At 40.8% G+C, this 19,303-nt stretch overlaps 2 protein-coding genes across 4 annotated transcripts in view; both read right to left on the minus strand.

Moving 5' to 3' along the window:
- LOC100670006 (proton-coupled amino acid transporter 3) overlaps nt 1-5,224 on the minus strand; it is a 45,048-nt gene extending 39,824 nt beyond the window's left edge. The window contains 2 exon segments of the mRNA XM_010594082.3: nt 844-941; nt 5,126-5,224. Coding sequence (XP_010592384.1) covers nt 844-941; nt 5,126-5,224 — 197 coding nt within the window.
- A 2,568-nt stretch (nt 5,225-7,792) lies between these two features.
- SLC36A2 (solute carrier family 36 member 2) overlaps nt 7,793-19,303 on the minus strand; it is a 72,958-nt gene continuing 61,447 nt past the window's right edge. Inside the window, exons 9-10 of one of the 3 annotated variants that reach the window (XM_003404855.3) lie at nt 16,854-17,023; nt 7,793-8,307 (exon numbers count right to left, since the gene is read on the minus strand). In XM_003404855.3, coding sequence (XP_003404903.2) covers nt 8,003-8,307; nt 16,854-17,023 — 475 coding nt within the window. In that variant the 3' untranslated portion in view covers nt 7,793-8,002. The remainder of the gene's footprint in view (nt 8,308-16,853; nt 17,024-19,303) is intronic. The other 2 variants (XM_023550775.2, XM_023550788.2) reach the window with 2 other exon arrangements.

Below are 19,303 nucleotides of genomic sequence, written 5' to 3' on the forward strand. Positions count from 1 at the left end.
TTCAGTCCCTCAGGGAGTTTGGATGTGTCTATGGAGCTACCATGGGCTTGTAAGGCTGTAATCTTTACAGAAGCAGACTGCCACATCTTTCTCCCTCTGAGCGGCTGATGGATTTGAACTGCCAACCTTTTGGTTAGCAGCCAAACACTTAACCACTACACCACCAGAGCTCTTTCAAACGTAGCATATACCAAATAAGTATCTATGTTTTGTACAAATGGTATGTTAGATTTTGATATACATCGCAACCTTGCCATTTTAGAAAGGCGCCAGTTTAATTCTCCCCAAAAGGACGTGAGAGAGGGCATTTCCTGACATCCTGATACCGATAACAGGGATTGTCATTTATAATCTCACTATTCCCATGGCAGTTATAGAATCTGATTGCTAGGTATAGTCTGATTAGCAATGAAGTTGAAAGAGAAAAAGTTCCATGTGTCTACATTAGGGGCAGTGAAGGTAGGAACATGGAACTAGGAGGTGACCTTGTATTTCCTAGATGGGTCTGTAGGAGAGAAAGAGGAGAAAGGAGAGAGAGAGAATAGTGGCAGATGTGCAAGGAGGGGAAAGCAGCCCAAAACTGTGGAAGAAAAAAAGGGCAGCCAGCCTAAGATAGGAAACTGTTCCTGGAATCAAGAAGCTAATGTTGGAAGGGCTATTCTGTGATCTGGGCTCAGGGATCAACCTTCTTAGATTAGACTTTGCCTTGCATCCATGTACCTCCATACCTCAAATTTGCCTCCTGTTCAATGGGGACCACTGTGTTAAGAAGGGAGAAGTAGGAAGGCACAGCCAGAGTCTTGAAAGGACCTTATAGAAGGGCAGGCAGCTGCTTAGGATAACCCACTGGATTCCCCTGCAAGATGGACGTCCCCTGAAGTAATGCTACTGCTACTCTGCGAAGATGACTTAGACCTGTCATCTAAGGGGTTCAGATCACTCTACCGTCGCTTCCAAGCAATGACGTCTTGAACAAGGTAGGCGGGTGATGGTGGCAGCTCAGGCTTAAGCCTGCAGCAGCCTTGAACAAGCCTCCCATGGGATTTTCTCCAGAGAAACCACGGCTGCATACCTGAGATGCTGGCTCCTAATACCCAAGGGTGCCTGGCATTGGCTGGAGCTCAAAGCGTGTAGGTCACAGAAGCACAGGTGGCAGGAGAAGTTGATGCTGATTATGCCTCAGCTGACTTTTGGGGGGACTTACCAGATTCTCATCTCAAGAGGATCCTCAGTCCCTCTTGTGCCACATATCAGAATTTGCCCAGGCTTTCAACTTCTCCCCAAAATAGCCCTCACTGCTGGAAGGCAAAGCAGGCAGTGTGACTGGTAGGAGGAAGGCCCTATTGGCCTAGAGGTCCTAGTGCCAGGATGTGGAGCCAGGCTTGGTGCTCATCTGTCTCTGGCAAATCTGCTAAAATGTCTCATGTATTTTCACCTCATAGTGACTCCACATGACAGAGTAGAACTGCCCCATTGGGTTTCGTAGGCTGTAATTTTTACAGAAGCAGAATACCACGTATTTCTCCCCTGGAGCCTCTGGGTGTGTTTGAACTGCCAACCTTAGTGAGCCCTTAACTCTTGCACCACCAGGGTAAGTTGGTAAAAAGTGTTATGGAGGAAAGTAATGCAGGAAAAGGAAGGGGGAGTGCCAACTAGGGGGAGGATTGTGATTTTAAATTAGGTGGTCAGAGAGAGCCTCACTGAGAGAGTGACATTTGGGTAAAGGGCTGAATGAACTAAGGGAGCAAGCCCTGTGTGTGTATTGGAAAAGAGATGTCAAGCAGAGCAAACTGTAAGTGCCAAGGTCCTGAGGCAGAAGAATGCCTAGGAATGATAACGAGTGCGATCAGTGTGGCCAGCAGAGCATGGATAAAGGAGAGAGGAGATGAGGAGCATGGGCATGTGTCTGGTTTGCCCAGGACTCTTCCTGGTTTTCTGCCTCTTGCCTTAGTGTAATTATTAATAGTGCCCCCTCTCACTATCAAAAGCATTGTTCCAGAAAAGCTGTACGAATATACAGTCACCAGAAATGTCCATTTCTCCACAACTCTGCCAAAGCCAATTTTTAATACTTTTTAAAATGTTAGCAATACAGTAAGTAAATATGGTTCTTGTTGCTTTAATTTCTAATTATTTGGTTACTTCTAAGGATGAACATCTTACATAGTGTAGACATTTGTATTTGTTCTCTTATAAACAGCCTGTTCATGTTTTTGCCCATTTTTCTATTGAGATTTTTGGGGGTGGAGAGTTTTAAAGTGTGTGTGTGTATTTGCATTTACTTGTCTTTATATAGTCTACAAGCATTTATTCTCAGTTGGAAATCATTGTTTACTTTTGTCTATTTTTTTTTAATGCAAAATTTTAAATATGTTTAACAGATTTCTCAGTCCTTTTTCACTTTGGTTTTTGGTTTCACGTAGACAAAATTTTAGTACCTCAACATTATAAAATATTTACTTAAATTACACTTTATTTCTTAATGACCATTATTACTTGACTTTAAATATTTAATTTTTAATTCTTAAGAGAATCCTGGCTCTGCCACTTACTAGCTGTATTGTTTGGCCAAATTATTATCCTTTCTGTACCTTATTTTCTCATCTGTAAAATAGGTATAATAGTAATACCATTGTCAGAGGATTGTTAGGAAGATTAAATGGTTTGATATGTGTACAGCATTTAGAACAGTACTTAGCATCTAGCAAGCACCCAAAACGTGTTGTTGCTGTTAATTCATCTTCCAAATGGCTAACCAGTTTTCCCAACACCATTTACTGAATAATCCTCCCCTTTCCCGTTTTATTTGAAAAGTTCTCTTCATCATAAAATAAATTCTTCCATATGGTAGGGTCTAGAGCAGCCCTGATGGTGAGGTGGTTAAAGTGCTCAGCTGCTAACAAAAATGTTGGCAGTTCAAAACCCACCAGCTGTTCTTCAGAGAAAGATGTCTGCTTCCATACAGATTTAGAGGCTGGAAATCCTATAGGGCAGTTCTACTCATGAGATGGAGTCAACACGAGGGCAGCGGGGTTGCTTTAGGTTTTGCTTGAGTCTGTTTATGTATTCTCTTTTCTCGCTGATGAGTATTTTCTTGAACCAGTTCCAAACTGTTTTAATTACTGTAGCTATGTGATATACTTGATATATGATAAGGAAGGTCTGCTCTCCCTTCTCACCTCTTGCATAATTTTCTTTTCTACATTCTTTTTTTATTTATTTATTGTGCTTTAAGTGAAAGTTTACAAATCAAGTCAGTCTCTCATACAAAACATTATACACATCTTGCTATGTACTCCTAACTGCTCTCCTCCTAATGAGACAGCGCATTTGTCCTCTCCACCCTGTCTTCCCCATGTCCATTCAGCCAGCTTCTGTCCCCCTCTGCCTTCTCATCTCCCATCCAGACAAGAGTTGCCCACATAGTTTCATGTGTCTACTTGAGCCAAGAATCTCACTCCTCACCAGTATCATTATCTTACAGTACAGTCCAATCCCTGTCTGGAGAGTTGGCTTTAGGGTTGGTTCCAATCTTGAGCTAACAAAGGGTTGGGGTACTATGACCTCCAGGGTCCCTCTAGTCTCAGTCAGACCATTAAGCCTGGTCTTTTTACAAGAATTTGAGATCTGCATCCCATTGTTTTCCTGCTCCATCAGGGATTCTCTGTTGTGTTCCCTGTCAGGGCAGTCATTGGTGGTAGCCAGGCACCACCTCATTCTTCTGGTCTCAGGCTGATGGAGTCTCTGGTTTATATGGCCCTTTCTGTCTCGTGGGCTCAGAGCTAAACTGCCCCATAGGGTTTCCAAGGAGTAGCTGGTGGATTCCCACGGCTGATCTTTTGGTTAGCAGCCAAGCTCTTAACCACTGTGCCATCAGGGCCCACTTTATTGACTCCTTTTATTTCTCATAGCAGATTAATATGTGTATAGAGTCCCTGCTTTGAAGTTGTTTAGGTATGTATCTAGGACTGGAATTGCTGGGTCACATAGTAATCCCGTGTTTAATTTTTGAGCAACCTGAGCATACGTATATGTATTACATATATATGTATTTTTTTAAGCGTTTTTTTAACATTTGATTCTCTTGAGCTTTCCAGGCAAATAATAACATTTCTTATTTCTTTCTAAAATTCATACCTCATTTTTTTTTTTTTAGCATTTACAGCATAGTGACATTAAACATACTTTTCTAGTTTCACGCTTGGCTCAAACTGCCTTTAGTGTTTCACTGTTAACTCTGATGCTGTTTCTGAGGCCATCTTCTTCTTCCTCAAATCATGCTAAGGAAGACTTTTTTGTATTATACTAAGAGTTTTCTTTGAAGATTAGGACAGTGTGGTGAAATTCCATGAATGCTTTTTTGCAGTCTATCAAGGACCAGTTTTTCTTCCTTGATGTCAAGTGTCATCTATGGTAACGATCAGTTGATGCAGAATCATTTTTGCATTCATAGGGAGAGTTCCGTTGTGTATTATTCTTTTAATACATTGCCAGAATCTATTTTATGTAGGATGTTTGCATTTATGTTGGGTAATAATTTTTTTTTTTGGTTTCCCAGTGCATATAAAAGTTTTTTTTTATACTATACTGTAGTCTGTTAAGGATGCAAAAGCATTATGTCTAAAAAAAAAATGTACATACCTTAATGAAAAAATACTCTATTGCTAAAAAACACTAACCATCATCTGAGCCTTCAGCCAGTCATAATCTTTTTGTTGGTGGAGGGTCTTGCCTCAGTATTGATGGCTCCTGACTGATCAGGGTGATGTTGCTGAAGGTTGGGATGGCTGTGGGAATTTCTTAAAATAAGACAACAGTGAAGTTTGCCGCATCAATTGACTCTTCCTTTTGTGAAAGATTTCTCTGTAGTATGTGATGCTGTTTGATAGCATTTTATTCAGAGTAGAACTTCCTTCAAAATTGGAGTTAATCCTCTCAAACCCTGCCGCTGCTTTATCAACTAAGTTTATGTAATATTCTAAATCATGTGTTGTCATTTCAACAATGTTCACAGCATCTTCACCAGGAGTAGATTCCATCTCAAGAAACCACTGTCTTTGCTTGTCCATAAGAAACAGCTCCTCATCTGTTAAACTTTTATCGTGAAATTGCAGCAATCAGTCACATCTTCAGGCTCCATTTCTAATTCTAGTTCCCTTGCTATTTCCACTACATTTGCAGTTACTGCCTTCACTGAAGCCTTGAACCTTTCAAAGTCATCCATGAGGGCTGGAATCAGTAATGTCCTTTTTTTTTTGTGCTTTAAGTGAAGGTTTATAATTCAAGTCCGTTTCTCATACAAAAACTTATACACCACTGTTATGTGGCCCTAGCTGCTCTCCCTATAAAGTGACAGCACACTCTTCCTCTCCACCCTGGTTCCCCGTGTCCGTTCAACCAGCTCCTGTCCTCTTCTGCCTTCTCATCTCGCCTCCAGACAGGAGGAGCCCATTTAGTCTCATGTATTTACTTGAGCCAAGAAGCATACTCTTCACCAGTATCATTTTATGTCTTACAGCCCAGTCTAATCTTTGTCTGAAGAGCTGGCTTCGGGAATGGTTTTAGTTTGGGGCTAACAGAGTCTGAGGGCCATGTCTTCTGGGGTCCCTCCAGTCTCAGTCAGACCTTCTGGGTAAAATTTTTGTTGTGTGTTGTCAGATTTTCATATCAGAATCAGGACACCTTTGTGTAAAAACTAGTGGTATTGTTGTTGCTATGTTGTGTGCTGGTATGTTGTTTCTATGCCCTGGAAGAGTTTAAACAGCATCAGACAGTTTTATAGGTTGTCAAGAGCATCCCGCTTTGCTCCTGATTCACCACACAGCCTTCAGTAATGCCATCTTTATGTCATAGTTGATTTCATATTTATAAAGACTGGATGTGGAATTTCTTGTTAAAATATTCTTAACCCACTGGACATGTTTTTCCTATATTTCACTTTGACCACCACTGTCCAAAGGTCTGTCTTGGGCTCTGTGATGTTAATGAAGAACTTTGGTCCACAAGTCTTTGAGTCCTGGACTCACTGTCACTACAGGCATGATCTTGAGCAAGTTAACCTAATATCTAAGTCATATTCTCATCTGAAAATAGGGACAATGTCAGTATTTGCCTCATAGGGTCATTGTAAGGATTAAATAAAATAACCCCATGCAAAGCACTTAATAGGTGTTCACTGAGGGAAGGGAGACAGGGTTCTCTATGACGCTTGATTTACGGGAAGCACCAAAAATTAAGGAAACAATCAGTTAAATGGTGGGGAGGGGAAGGCTTGGAGGTGGGTATGTGTATAAAACAAAACAACAGTACCAAACAACTTAATTTTTTTTTAATTTTTGTATTTCCACCACTCAAACACAGTTCTCTAGTGTTGCTGACGATTATTAATGATTCTCTGTAGTTTGCTCAGTTACACCAATGTTGCTAAATTTATTTTTTAAATAATATTTTATTGTGTTTTTGGCAAAAGTTTACACAGCAAATTAGACTCCAATTTAACAATTTTCTACATATTGTTCAGGACATTGATTATATTTTCAGTCTGTTAACATTCTTATTGTTCCCATTCTGGTTGTTCTGTTTCCAATAATCTAGTTTCCCTGCCCCCTTGCCTTCTCATTTTTGCTTTAGAGTAAATGTCGACCATTTGGTCTCATATAGATGATTTTTTAAAGGAGCAGAGTACCCATGGATGATATTCTTTATTTTATGAGCCAATCTGTTATTTAGCTAAAATGTGACCTCAGGGAATAGTTTTTGTTCAAAGTTTAGAGAGTATCTCAGGGAGATAGTCTTGGGAGTCCTCTAGTCTCAGCTGTCCAACAAGTCTGAGCTTTTCAAGAATGTGAGGTCCGTCCCACATTTTTCTCCCATTCTATCAAGATCTATCTATTATGTCCCTGATCAGAATGATCGGTAGTGGTAACCAGGCACCAAGCTTGGCCCAAAGTAGGTAATCAAGAAGTGTTTATTGCAAGAATTAAGAGGTAAAATCTGTGTAAACAATGGCAGTACACCACCTTCCTTATTGGTATATACACTTTCATGCTTCCTGTCCATTGTTGGGAACTTTGAACTGGATGAAAACTTTATCCAGTAATTTGGAAAGTTTATTGCCCTTGGCTTAAATGTGATGGCTTCTTCCTGTCTGTTAGAGAGTCAGAGTTCGCACTGGAACTCTGGGTCCTAGCTATCTTGATGCTGGAACTGTGCACACATCTCATTGGGTTATAGATTCTGCCCCATCCCTAGTCTTTGCTCTTTGAACAGATGTAAAGAGGAGAAACCCTTTGACCACCAAAGCATGGTCCGCCTTAGCTAGAGGCACCTCCCTCTGCCAGTTGCTCCCACTTGGGTGCTTCCTAGTGGCTTCTTCTTGCATTGCCCCACTCAAGAAGTGAAATTCACCATTTGGATTGCCAGAAAGTTGGACAGAATTGAGAGCCTTCCCTGAGAGAGCTCTCAACATAGTGAGATGAAAAGAAAAAACAAGAAAAACATTTTTAAAAATTTATCATTTATACCTCATAGTTGGTAAGTCCCTGTTTTCACTGTGGCTTGGCTCAGAGAAAACATAGAGTAGCAAAATAAAGATAATGCATAGAACCAAAAAACAAACCCATTGCTGTCGAGTCCAAGAAGCCACTGGTGGATTCAAACTGCTGACGATTTGGTTAGCACACATAGGTCTTAGCCACTGCACCACCAGGGCTCCAATGCATATAAAAGGGATCTACTTAATGATATAAAAAAAATTTTTTTTATATATCATTAAGTAACCCTGGTGGTGCAATGTTTAAAGCGCTTGGTTGTTGCCAAAAGATCAACAGCTTGAACCCACTAACTGCTCTGAAGGAAAAAATGTGGCAGTCTGTTCTGAAAAGATTTACAACCTTGGAAACCCCGTGGGGAGTCCTACTCTGTCCTACAGGATCACTATGAGTTGGATTCAATGCGATGACAGTGTTTTTTTTGTTTGTTTGTTTATTTATATTATTTAGAGTTAGGGGCAGGGGGGTAAGGAGCAGTGTTGTTCCCGGTGAATGAACATGGTGGAGTTGGGGAAGGTGAGAGTGTGTTCTGGCTGGATCAGCTCATGGATGGCCTGGTAGGTCCCCGCCACAAAGCCAACAAAGCCCAGGATGCTGATTAGGGCGTCCTTGGCAATGGTAAAGGGGCTCATGCCCTCTGAGTAGTAGGTGGTGATCTCCAGGAGGGGTGGGATGACGAAGGCCAGGGCACTGCCGCTCACAGAACCCACCAGGGAGAGGACCAGGTCCAGGTGGGGGATGAGGATGGCTATGGAACCTACAGGAGATGATAGGAAAAAGATTAGATAATCCCATCTTTAGCCAAGCTTTAAAAGTTTGTTTCTAAAATCCTTAAAAAAAAAATTGTTTCTCATACATTCAAATTGTACATATACAAAGTAAAAGCTGAAAATCATCTAATACTCTGGCTCATACTCCCTAGAGGTTAAAAAAAAATTTTTTTGTGTGTGTTACTCATTAAAAATTTGGTGTGTCTACTTCCAATCGTTTTCCAAATACGTACATTCTTATAAATATGTACCTATACAGATTGCATTAAAAAACATACATATAGAGAATTAGAACATATTCTTATAATACTTGCTGTTTTCCCTTACTTTCTTACCATGTCGACGTAGAAATCTATTACTACCTTTCCAAACAGCTCCATAGTATTCCTTAGTAGGGCTAGATCATGATTTAGTAACTCCATCTCCCTTTGATAGGCATTGAGGTTGTTATAATTCTTGATTACAAACAGTAAGCATCCTTGTATATTACTAATAAACACATGAGGGGCTGTAGCCACAGACCAATTCCTACAGGTGGAATTGCTGAGTGAGTGAGTATGTACACTCTTAAAGTTGATATAAAATTAACAAAATGGGATTTTTTTCTTTTTTACAAAGAAGGAAGCAGATTCAGACTATCGTTTTTAAAAGATCAGGGATCCTTTTCTTTTTATTCATTGATATGGTCCCTGCAATAAACAGGAGAAACAGTAGTCATTCAATAAACATTTGTTGAACAAATTTACTACAAGTATTGGAATATTGTTGTGGTTTCTAGGTTAGCTAGATATTTTCTACAAAATGAGGTAGGGCAGTTCGGAAGGAAAATATTTATGGAGCAATGTGTCCCCCCATCCCCCACAAGGGGGCAGTATATTCTGTAATTAAAACCTGCATTCATTTAACATTATTTATTAAGTGCTTACTTAATAAAGAACACTTAATAACAGTGCTGGGAACTCTTCTTTTTTTTTGTATTTCCTGTTCATATTTTTTAAAAATTTTATTTATTTTGTTGTTGTTGAAAATATATGCTGTAAAACATACACCGACAGTTTCTACAGGTACAACTCAGTGACATTGATTACATTGTTTGAGTTGTACAACCATTTTCATCCTCCTTTTCTGAATTGTTCCTCCCCCATTAACGTAAACTCACTGCCCTCTAAGGTTGCTACCTAATCTTTCTTCAGTTGCTGTTGTCAATTTGATGTCAAATAGATAGTTCTTAAAAGAGCATAATGCTCAAGGCGGATAATCTTTACTAGTTAAGCTAAGCTACTGTTTGGTTTTAAGAAGACTTCAGGGATATTTTTGGTTTAAAGTTTAAAGATTATCTCAGGAAATAGTTTCAGGAGTTCATCCAGCCTCCATGGCTCCAGAAAGTCTGGAGTCCTTTGAGAATTTGAAATTCTGTTCTACAGCTCTCCCTTTTTGATCTAGATTCTTCTACAGAATCTTTGATCAAAAAATTCAGTAAAGGTGGCTGGGTACCACCCAGTTCTTCTGGTCTCATGACAAAGGAGGCAGCTGTTCATGGAGATAATTAGCCACACATTCCATTTCCTCCTCCATTCCTGACTCTACTTCTTCCTCTTGCTCCAGGTGAATACAGACCAATGGTGCCTTGGATGGTCACTTGAAAGCTTTTAAGACTCCAGGCACTGCACAACACAGTAGAAGGGTACAGCAGAAGCCCTAAACACTAAGCACTTAACTGGGATGTCCCATGACCCTAAGCCTCCAGACCAAGGAATCGAATCATTTTATGAGGTGTTTGGTTATACATAAACAGCCCCAGCTGCTACTTTTTTGTCATGGTTGTAAATACGTCTATCACATAACTTCTGCCAATTCAACTTTTTACAGGTGTACAACTTATTGACAGTACTTACAATAATTGGCTATGTAACCCTACACTTAATCTATCCAATCTTTTCATCACTGTAAACGGAAACTCTGTGCTCCATAACCAATAACCCTCTCTTTCCCCTCTCTTCCACCTCTGGTACCACTAATAAACTTTGGTCTCTATACATTTGCCTTTTCTTGTCTTTTTATATAAGTGAGCTCATACAATATTTGTCCTTTGATGATCGATTTATTTCACTCAGCATAATGTCTTCAAACTCCATCCATGCAGCACGTACCAAGACTTCATTGCTCCTACTTGGTGAATAGTATTCCATTGTATGTACGCACTACATTTGTTTATCCATTCAACTGTTGATGGGCATTTAGTTTGTTTCCACCTTTTGGATATTGTGAATAGTGCTGCAATGAACATTGGTGTACAAGTTTCTATCTGAGCCTCTGCTTTTAAATCTTTTGGGTATATACCTAGGAATGGAATTGCTGGGTCTTTATATGGTAGTTCCGTTTTTAGTTTTCTGAGGATTCACCACGCTGTTTGCCACAACGGCTGTACCATTTTGCATTCCCACCAGCAATAAGAGTTCCCGTTTCCTCCATTCTTGTCAACATTTGTTATTTTGGTTTTTTTCTTAATTTTATTGTGTTTTAGGTGGAAGTTTACAGTGCAAATTGTTTCTTACTCAAAAATGTGTACACAAATTGTTTTGTAACATTGGTGGCAATCCCTACAATGTGTCAGCACTCTCCCCCTTTCCATTTACATCCCGAGTTCCCCATGTCCATTCATCCAGGTTTCCTGTCCCTTCCTGCATTCTCATCTTTGTTTTTGGGCAGACATTACCCATTTGGTCTCATATTCTTGATAGAATTAAGAAGCACGTTCTCCTCACTTGTGTTATTGTTTGTTTTACAGGACTGTCTAATCTTTGGTTGAAAGGTGGACTTCAGGAGTGGCTTCAACTCTGAGTGAGAAGGGCATCCAGGGTCCATAATCTCAGGGGTTTCTCCAGTCTCTGTCAGACCAGTAAGTCTGGTCTTTTTTTGTGAATTTGAGTTTTGTTGTACATTTTTCTCTCACTCTGTCAGGGACCCTCTATTGTGATCCCTGTCAGAGTGGTTGGTGGTGGTAGCTGGGTACCATGTAGTTCTGGGCTCAGGCTGGTGGAGGATGTGGTTCATGTGGTCCCTTAGTCCTTTGGACTAATATTTTCTTTGTGTTTTTGGTTTTCTTCATTTGCCTTTGCTCTGAATGTGATGGGACCAATGGATGTATCTTAGAGGCCTTCTTTTAAGCTTTTAAGACCTCAGACACTACTCACCAGAGTAGGATGTAGAACATTTTCTTTATGAACTATGTTATGCCAATTGACCTAGATGTCCCTCAAGACCATGGTCCCCAGCCCTTGGCCCCAGTAACTCAGTCCTTCAAGGTGTTTCGATGTATCTAGGAAGCTTCTATGGCTTTGCCTTGATCAAGTTGTGTTGTCTTTCCCTTCACCAAAGTTAACACTTCTTTACTATCTAGACAGAGCCCTGATGGCTCAATGAGGTTAAGAGCTCAGCTGTTAACCAAAAGGTCGGCAGTTCAAATCCACCAGCTGCTCCTTGGCAACCCTATGGAGCAGTTCTGCTCTATCCTATAGGGTTGCTATGAGTTGGAATTGACTCCATGGCAATGTGTTTGGTTTTGGGGGCTTTTTTTTTTTGGTTACTATCTAGTTAGTGGAAACCCTGGTGGCATAGTGGTTAAGAACTATGGCTGCTAACCAAAAGGTCAGGAGTTCAAATCCACCAGGTGCTCTTTGGAAAGTCAATGGGGAAGTTCTACTCTGTCCTGTAGGGTCACTATGAGTTAGAATTGACTCAACAGCAATGGATTTTTGGTTTATCTAGTTAGTGATTTCTCCTCTCTACTACTCCCCTCCTTTGTAACCATCAAAGATCATTTTGTTCTGCGTGTAAACTTTTCTTTGAGTTTTTATAGTAGTGATATCGTACAATATTTATTCTTTTGTGATTGACTTATTTCACTCAGCATAATGTCCTCCAGATTCATCCATTTTGTAAGACGTATCATGGATTCATCAATGTTCTTCACTGTTGCATAGTATTCCATTATGTGTATGTACCATAATTTGCTTATCCATGCATCTGTTGTTGGGCACTTAGGTTGTTTCCATCTTTTTGCTATTGTAAATAATGCTGCAGTGAACACGGGTGTGCATATTCGTGTGATGGCTCTTATTTCTCTAGGATATATTCCTAGGAGTGGGATTACTGGATCGTATGATATTTTTATTTCTAGCTTTTTAAGGAAGCTCCATATCATTTTCCAAAATGGTTGTACCATTTTACATTCCCACCAGCAGTGCATAAGAGTTCCAATCTCCCTGCAACCTCTCCAACATTTGTTATTTTCTGTTTTTTTTGTTTAGTGCCAGTATTGTAAGGTGAGATGGTCTCTCATTGTAGTTTCAATTTGCATTTCCCTAATGGCTAATGACGGCAAGCATTTTCTCATGTGTCTTTCAGCTGCCTGCATGTCTTTTTTTTGTGAAGTGTCTGTCCATATCTGTTGCCCATTTTTAAATTAGATTATTTGTCTTTTTGTTAGTGAGGTGTTGAAGTATTCTACAGATTTTAGAGATTAGACCCTTGTAGGATATGTCGTAGCCAAAATTTTTTTCTCAGTCTTTATGGTCTCTTTTCACTCTTTTGGTGAAGTCTTTTGATAAGCATAAGTGTTTAATTTTTAGGAGCTCCCAGTTATCTAGTTTATCTTCTGGTGTTTGTGCATAGTTGGTTATGGTTTGTATTTATGCAATGTGTTAAGGCCCCTAGAGTTGTTCCTATTTTTTCTTCCATGATCTTTATTGTTTAAGGTTTTATATTTAGGTCCTTGATCCATTTTGAGTTAGTTTTTGTGTATGGTGAGAGGTACAGGTCCTGTTTCATTTTTTTTTTTTTTTACAGATGAACATCCACTTTTGCCAGCACCATTTGTTGAAAAATGTCTTTTCCCCATTTAATGGACTTGATCCTTTGTCAAAGATCAGCTGACCATAGATGGATGGATTTAGGTCTGGGTTCTCAATTCGGTTTCATTGGTCTATGTGTCTGTCATTGTAGCAGTAACACGCTGTTTTGACTACTGTTGCTGTATAGTAGGTTCTGAGATCAGGTAGTGTGAGACCTCCTACTTTGCTCTTCTTCAAAAATGCTTTGCTTATCTAGGGACTTCTTCCTTTCTATATAAAGCTGGTGATTAGTTTTCCATTTCGTTGAGGAATGCTGCTGGTATGTGGATCAGGAATGTGTTATACCTGTACATCGTCTTGGGTAGAATTGACATTTTCACAATGTTGAGTCTTCCTATCCATGAGCATGATGTTTTTCCATTTACACAGGTCTCTTTTGGTTTCTTTTCTTTCTTTCAGTTTCTTGCAGTAGTGTTATAGGTCTTTTACATTCCTGGTTAGGTTTATTCCTAAGTATTTTATCTTTTTCAGAGATATTACAAGTGGTATTGTTTTCCTGATTTCCTTTTCAAAGCTCTCTTTGTTGGTGTATGGGAATCCAACTGATTTTTATATATTGATCTTGTACCCTGGTATTCTGCCGAATCTGTCAGTCCCAGTGGTTTTCTTGTGGAATTTCATTATGGTTTCGATTTGCATCTCTCTGATGGCTAATGAGTGCTGGGAACTCTTTCAGGTATTTAAACAAAAAAACCCAGTGCCGTCGAGTCAATTCTGACTCACAGCGACCCTATAGGACAGAGTAGATCTGTCCCATAGAGTTTCCAAGGAGCGCCTGGCAGATTCCAACTGCCAACCCTTTGGTTGGCAGCTGTTGCACTTGACCACTATGCCACTGGGGTTAAAAAAAAAAAAAATTAAGGTGTTTAGGATACATCAATGTACAAAACAGACAGACAGAAAAAAAAAAAACCTGCCTTTGTAGAGCTAAAATTTTAATGAATAATTAACATGAATACAAGAACCTCTTACCTGTGAACAACGAGTATATGAAATTATTTATAGTGCAAAGGGGTCATCAAGGAGAAAACAAAACTAAGATAAAAAAAAGAAGTTAAAATTATGTACTTTTACTGGCCTGGCTGTTAGATTTTTCATTTCAGTGGAGGGTTCTCCTGGTCACCAGGAAATCCCAGAAGCCTCCACCAGGCCTCATTTTGAGGAGGAGTGTGGTATAGAGAAAATAAGTTCTGGAAGTCAGAATTCTGACTTCCTGGCCCAGGACAAGTCTCAACCCTGTCTCTCGTTGTTTTCTCCCCTAAAAAATGGTGATAAACGATATCTTTTTAGGGATGATGAATCATATCATATATGATGTTGATGTATTAAACTAGTTAACTGATGTAAAGCACTCATAAAAGTTATCTTTCTTATTACTTCAATTTATTTACTCATATATACTGAGACAACACATGGTATTATATATTAAGGAATTGTTATCTTCATTCTTTTGGGAATATTTCTTGATCTCTCTGGAACTTCCCAAGGCACTCTGGGAACTAACCACTCCAAAGGAGTCAATGTCTAGTGAATGCTATGGGCTGGTCTACTATAGCAAGAATCAAGAATTTCTCTGAGGGAGAGTCATAGAATCACAGTTAAAAAGAACCTTAGGACCTACACCTTATGGGATCTGTTTTCTTGGTTTTGAGGTTTAGGGTCATGGTTTTAAGGGACGTCACAATCAATTGGCCTAATATTGTTTCTCAGTTCTTCTGTTCTACCTCCTAGTTCATTGCGTAGTGACTGGGGTCCTGTGGCCATTCAAGGTACAATAATTGTCCTCCTTTCACCTGAAGCAACAGAAGAAGGAGAGTCTGGAATCGGAGGAGGAAATTGAACATGTGTTTGGTTGCCTCCATGAATAATGGCCTCCTTTGCCGTGAGACCAGAAGAACTGAAGGGTGCCCAGCCACCATTACTGAAAGTTTTGATCAAAGATTCTATAGAAGAATTCTGATCAAAAGAGGGAAACTGCAGAATAGAATTTCAAATTCTCAATGGACTCCAGACTTTCTGGAGCCACTGAGGCTGGGTGAACTCCTGAAACTATTGCCCTGAGATAATCTTTAAACTTTAAACCAAAACTATCCCATGAACTCCTCTTTGAACCAAAAAATTGCTTATCTTAATTAGTAAAGTACATCTGCTTTGAACGTTGTGCTCTTTTAAAGACTTAACTGTGTGAGATCAAGTGGACGTTGGCAACATGAAAGGTCGGACGGGAAGCTTAGGGGGGCAGTGAATTTAGTATAATGGTGGTGGAATAATTTGGAAAAGGATAGTAAGAATGGTAGTACAACTTAAAGAATGTAATCAATGCTACTAAATTGTATATGCAAAAATGGTGTATCTTTGGCTGTGTATTCTTTCACCAATATAAAAAAATAAGAGCCTTAGGGACAGCTGGGCTACTGTTTACTCAGTGAAGGAATTTTATAATCTTCTTTGGCCTCTGCTAAGATATCCGTAGACAGACGTGCTTCCATCCATGGGGCCCAGAGCCTGGAGGGTTGTGAGCGGGGTGAGAGGAGCCAACTGAGGCCAAAGCTGGGCACAGAGAGCAAGGAGCTCCAGCTGATTGCTGCCATTGGGGAAGGAGGCCCCAGGGTTGCCAAATTCTTTTATTTTTCTTTTCCCAAGAAACGTTTAAAATCTGGATTCGTTTGTGAGATTGCTGTATTTTTAAAGTTAGCCCAAATTTATAAAACATTATGAGGGTCAAGCATAACACATCTGTTGCCAGATCAGACTCACTGACCACCTAGTTTTGACCTCTTTTCTGGAGGTGAAGGGTGCTGGCTCTGGAGTTAGATGGCTTGAGTTCAGATCCCACCTCCAGCATTTCCTGACCACTTAATTGTTCCCTGCCTCAGTTTCCTCATTTATAAAGTTGTTGTTAGCTGCCATCAAATCAGCTGCAGACTCATGATGACCCTATGCACAATGGGATAAAACTCTGCCTGGTCCTGGCCATCCTCAGGACCCCTTGCGGATTGGGCTGCTGTCATCATAGGGTTTTCATTGGCTGATTTTTGGAAGTAGATAGCCAGGCCTTCCTGCCTAGCCCATCTTAGTTTGGGAGCTCTGCTGAAACCTGTTCAGCATCACGGCAACACACAAGCCCCCATCGACAGACGGGTGGTGGCTGTGCATGAGATGCACTGGCTGGGAATTGAACTTGGGTCTCCCACATGGAAGGCAACAATTCCACCACTGAATCACCGATGCCTCATATTTGTAAAGTAGGGTTTATAATAGTCCTATGTCATAACAGTTCCTGTGAGGACTGCATAAAATACTATAAATATGGGATAGAAAGAACTTAGCACAGTGCCTGGCATACAGTAGGTGTTCAATAAATGCTAGTTTTTATCACTATGATTCTATCAACTGTGCCAATTCCTCAGGCTGGGCACTGATAACTCTGTCTAATCTAAGAATGGGCTTGTCCCTGAGGTTTCTATGCGTTAATTCCTTTGAAGGCTTAATGCAGTGCCTGAAACGTAGTAAGTTCTGGTTAAATGCTGGTTTTCATGACTATCCACTATCATCTGCCTGATTCCTGATGGCTCCCATGGAAAGAGCAACCAAAACATTGTGCTCTGCCATCTACTCACATGTCAGGCAGACCATGGCGAGGCGGATGGATAAGTCCAGAACCTGTGCCCAGCGCTTTGATACCCGGGAGAGGATGAAGGGGATGATGATTTCTGCAGGGATGTAGAACTGCAGGGGGTAGGTGCACAGGATGCCAATGATATAGAGGAACTTGACCAACTGGTACAACCTGCAGGACAAAGCAGAGCGATGCTTCCTAAGGCCACTGTGCTCTGGTGCTGGGCCTCTTTGGGATACAGACTTCTGACCTTGGGACAATCCCTTGTGCCTCTGTTTTTCTATCTGAAAATAGTGGTAAGTGACCTTCTAAGAGTCAAGAGGGAGTCACACCAGAGCATGAAGTGAAAATAGAGTGAAGCATTGTAGATTCAAATGGAAACAGTTGAAAGGGTCATCTTTAAATAAAATAAAAAGAATCTAGAGCATGAATATCCATAAAAGCCAAAACCACAAAGAACAAACCCATTGCTATCCAGTTATTTCTGGATCACGGTGACTCCCATATGTACCCATAGGTCCCTGGGTGGTATAAACGATTTGTATTTGGCCACTCACTGCACTACTAACCTAAAGGCTGGGAGCGAGAACCTGCCAGCTGTTCCACAGAAGAAAGGCCTGATGGTCTGCTTCCCTAAAGATTACCCAGAAAAACCCAGTGCCGTTGAGTCGATTCCAACTCATAGCGACCCTATAGGACAGAGTAGAACTGCCCCTAAAGATTACAGCCAGAAAACCCTGGGAAGCAGTTCCACTCTGTAACATATGGGGTCGCCATGAATGAATATGTGTTGCACCTTCAAAAACCACTATCATTTGATGTTCAATTTCCGACTTTAGGAAAGAGAGGCTCAGGGTTGGCACCTTGCCCAGGGAGACACAGGTGATGAGTGACTAAGGCCAAAATCATGGGTCTATGTCAGTGCTTAAGAATTATTTGGATCCCCAAAGCTTTTAGCACATAACAAGCCCTCAACAAATGCTTTCAGCTGGCTGAGGGAACCAAAGAATCCCAAATCCTTTGGGAGAAGAGGCCATCTCTAAATGGGGTTTATGGGGAGATGGGGATAAAAGGAGAGACAGGGTTGCTTGCAGGCCTCATGCTAGGGGCAGTGAGAGTGTGAGGTCTGGGGGGTTTGCTGAGTTTTACCAAAGCCCTTTTTGACCTATCGAGATAAGAGCTGTCTCCTTTAGTTCATTAATGAGGCGAACACATCTCTTACATTTAATAAAGCTCTGCGTGTGTGTGTGTGTGTGTGTGTGTGTGTGTGTGTGTGTTGGGGGGTATTAGGCCGTTCCTTAAAAAGGGCAAATGGCACATTCCTGGAATGCCCTCTTTACTCCATTTCCATTTGTCCAAACCTCACCCATTGTTGGAAACTCCCGTCTTTTGAGCACGTACCACCACCTACTGGATGCTTTTAGAAGCTGCCGACTTAATCCTTGTGGCAACTCTGCTTTATAGATGAGGAAAGTGAGGCTCAGAGAAGTGAAGTAAATCAGGACCATAAGCTAGTCGGTGGTGCAAGTGGGATGTGGACCCGGAAGGTCCAAAGCCTGATGCCTCTAACCTCTTTCATATATAACTGCCAGTTGTCATTGAGCTGGCTCTGACTGATAGCGACCCCATGTGTGTCAGAGTAGAAATGTGTGTCACAGGGTTTTCAATGGCTGATGATTTTTTGGAAGTAGATCACCAGGCCTTTCTTCCAAGGCATCTTTAGAGGGAACCATCAACCTTTCAGTTAGCAGCTGAGTGCATTAACAATTTGCGCTTCCCAAGGATCCTCTCTTCATATATAATCTTTCCTTATTGTCCCATCAGATGGGCTTTCTTTCCTCAGAAATCCCCAAAGGCTGTTTACTGTTTTTCTGCTCTATAGTTTGTGTACATATGCTGAGTCTCTGAGTGGTGCAAACAGTCAACACACTCAGTTGCTAACTGGAAGGTTGGCAGTTCGAGTCCATCTAAAGGTACCTCAGAAGAAAGGCCTGGAGATTTACTTCCAAAAAAATCAACCGTTGAAAACTCTATGGAGCACAGTTCTACTCTGACACCCATGGAGTCACCATAGTTTGGAGTTGACTCTACAGCAACCGGTTTGGTGTTTTGTACATGTGTTAGCTACCCCTCCTCCACTGGATCACAAGCTGGTGAAGGTAGTGAAGTTCCAAAAAACAGCATACTCACATCAGCCTCCTTCCACACCCTGTGTGTCTAGAACGGCATCTGCATATAATTGGTATGCAGTAAATGCTTGATGGATGACATATTTTAACTTGGGAAAAGAGCTCCAAGTGACTGTCCCCATAAAAAAAACAGAGGCATCTTGTAAATAATGACATGCCCCAGGGTTGGAGAGAAGGCTCCACAGTGCGATAGAGCTCACACGTCTATTTAAATATGGGGCTGTTGAAGTCGGTGTCAGCTACTTGTTGCAGGAACTGGGCA

Source organism: Loxodonta africana, chromosome 2 (genome assembly GCF_030014295.1).
Source record: "Loxodonta africana isolate mLoxAfr1 chromosome 2, mLoxAfr1.hap2, whole genome shotgun sequence".
In the NCBI taxonomy this organism is placed as follows: Eukaryota; Metazoa; Chordata; class Mammalia; order Proboscidea; family Elephantidae; genus Loxodonta; species Loxodonta africana.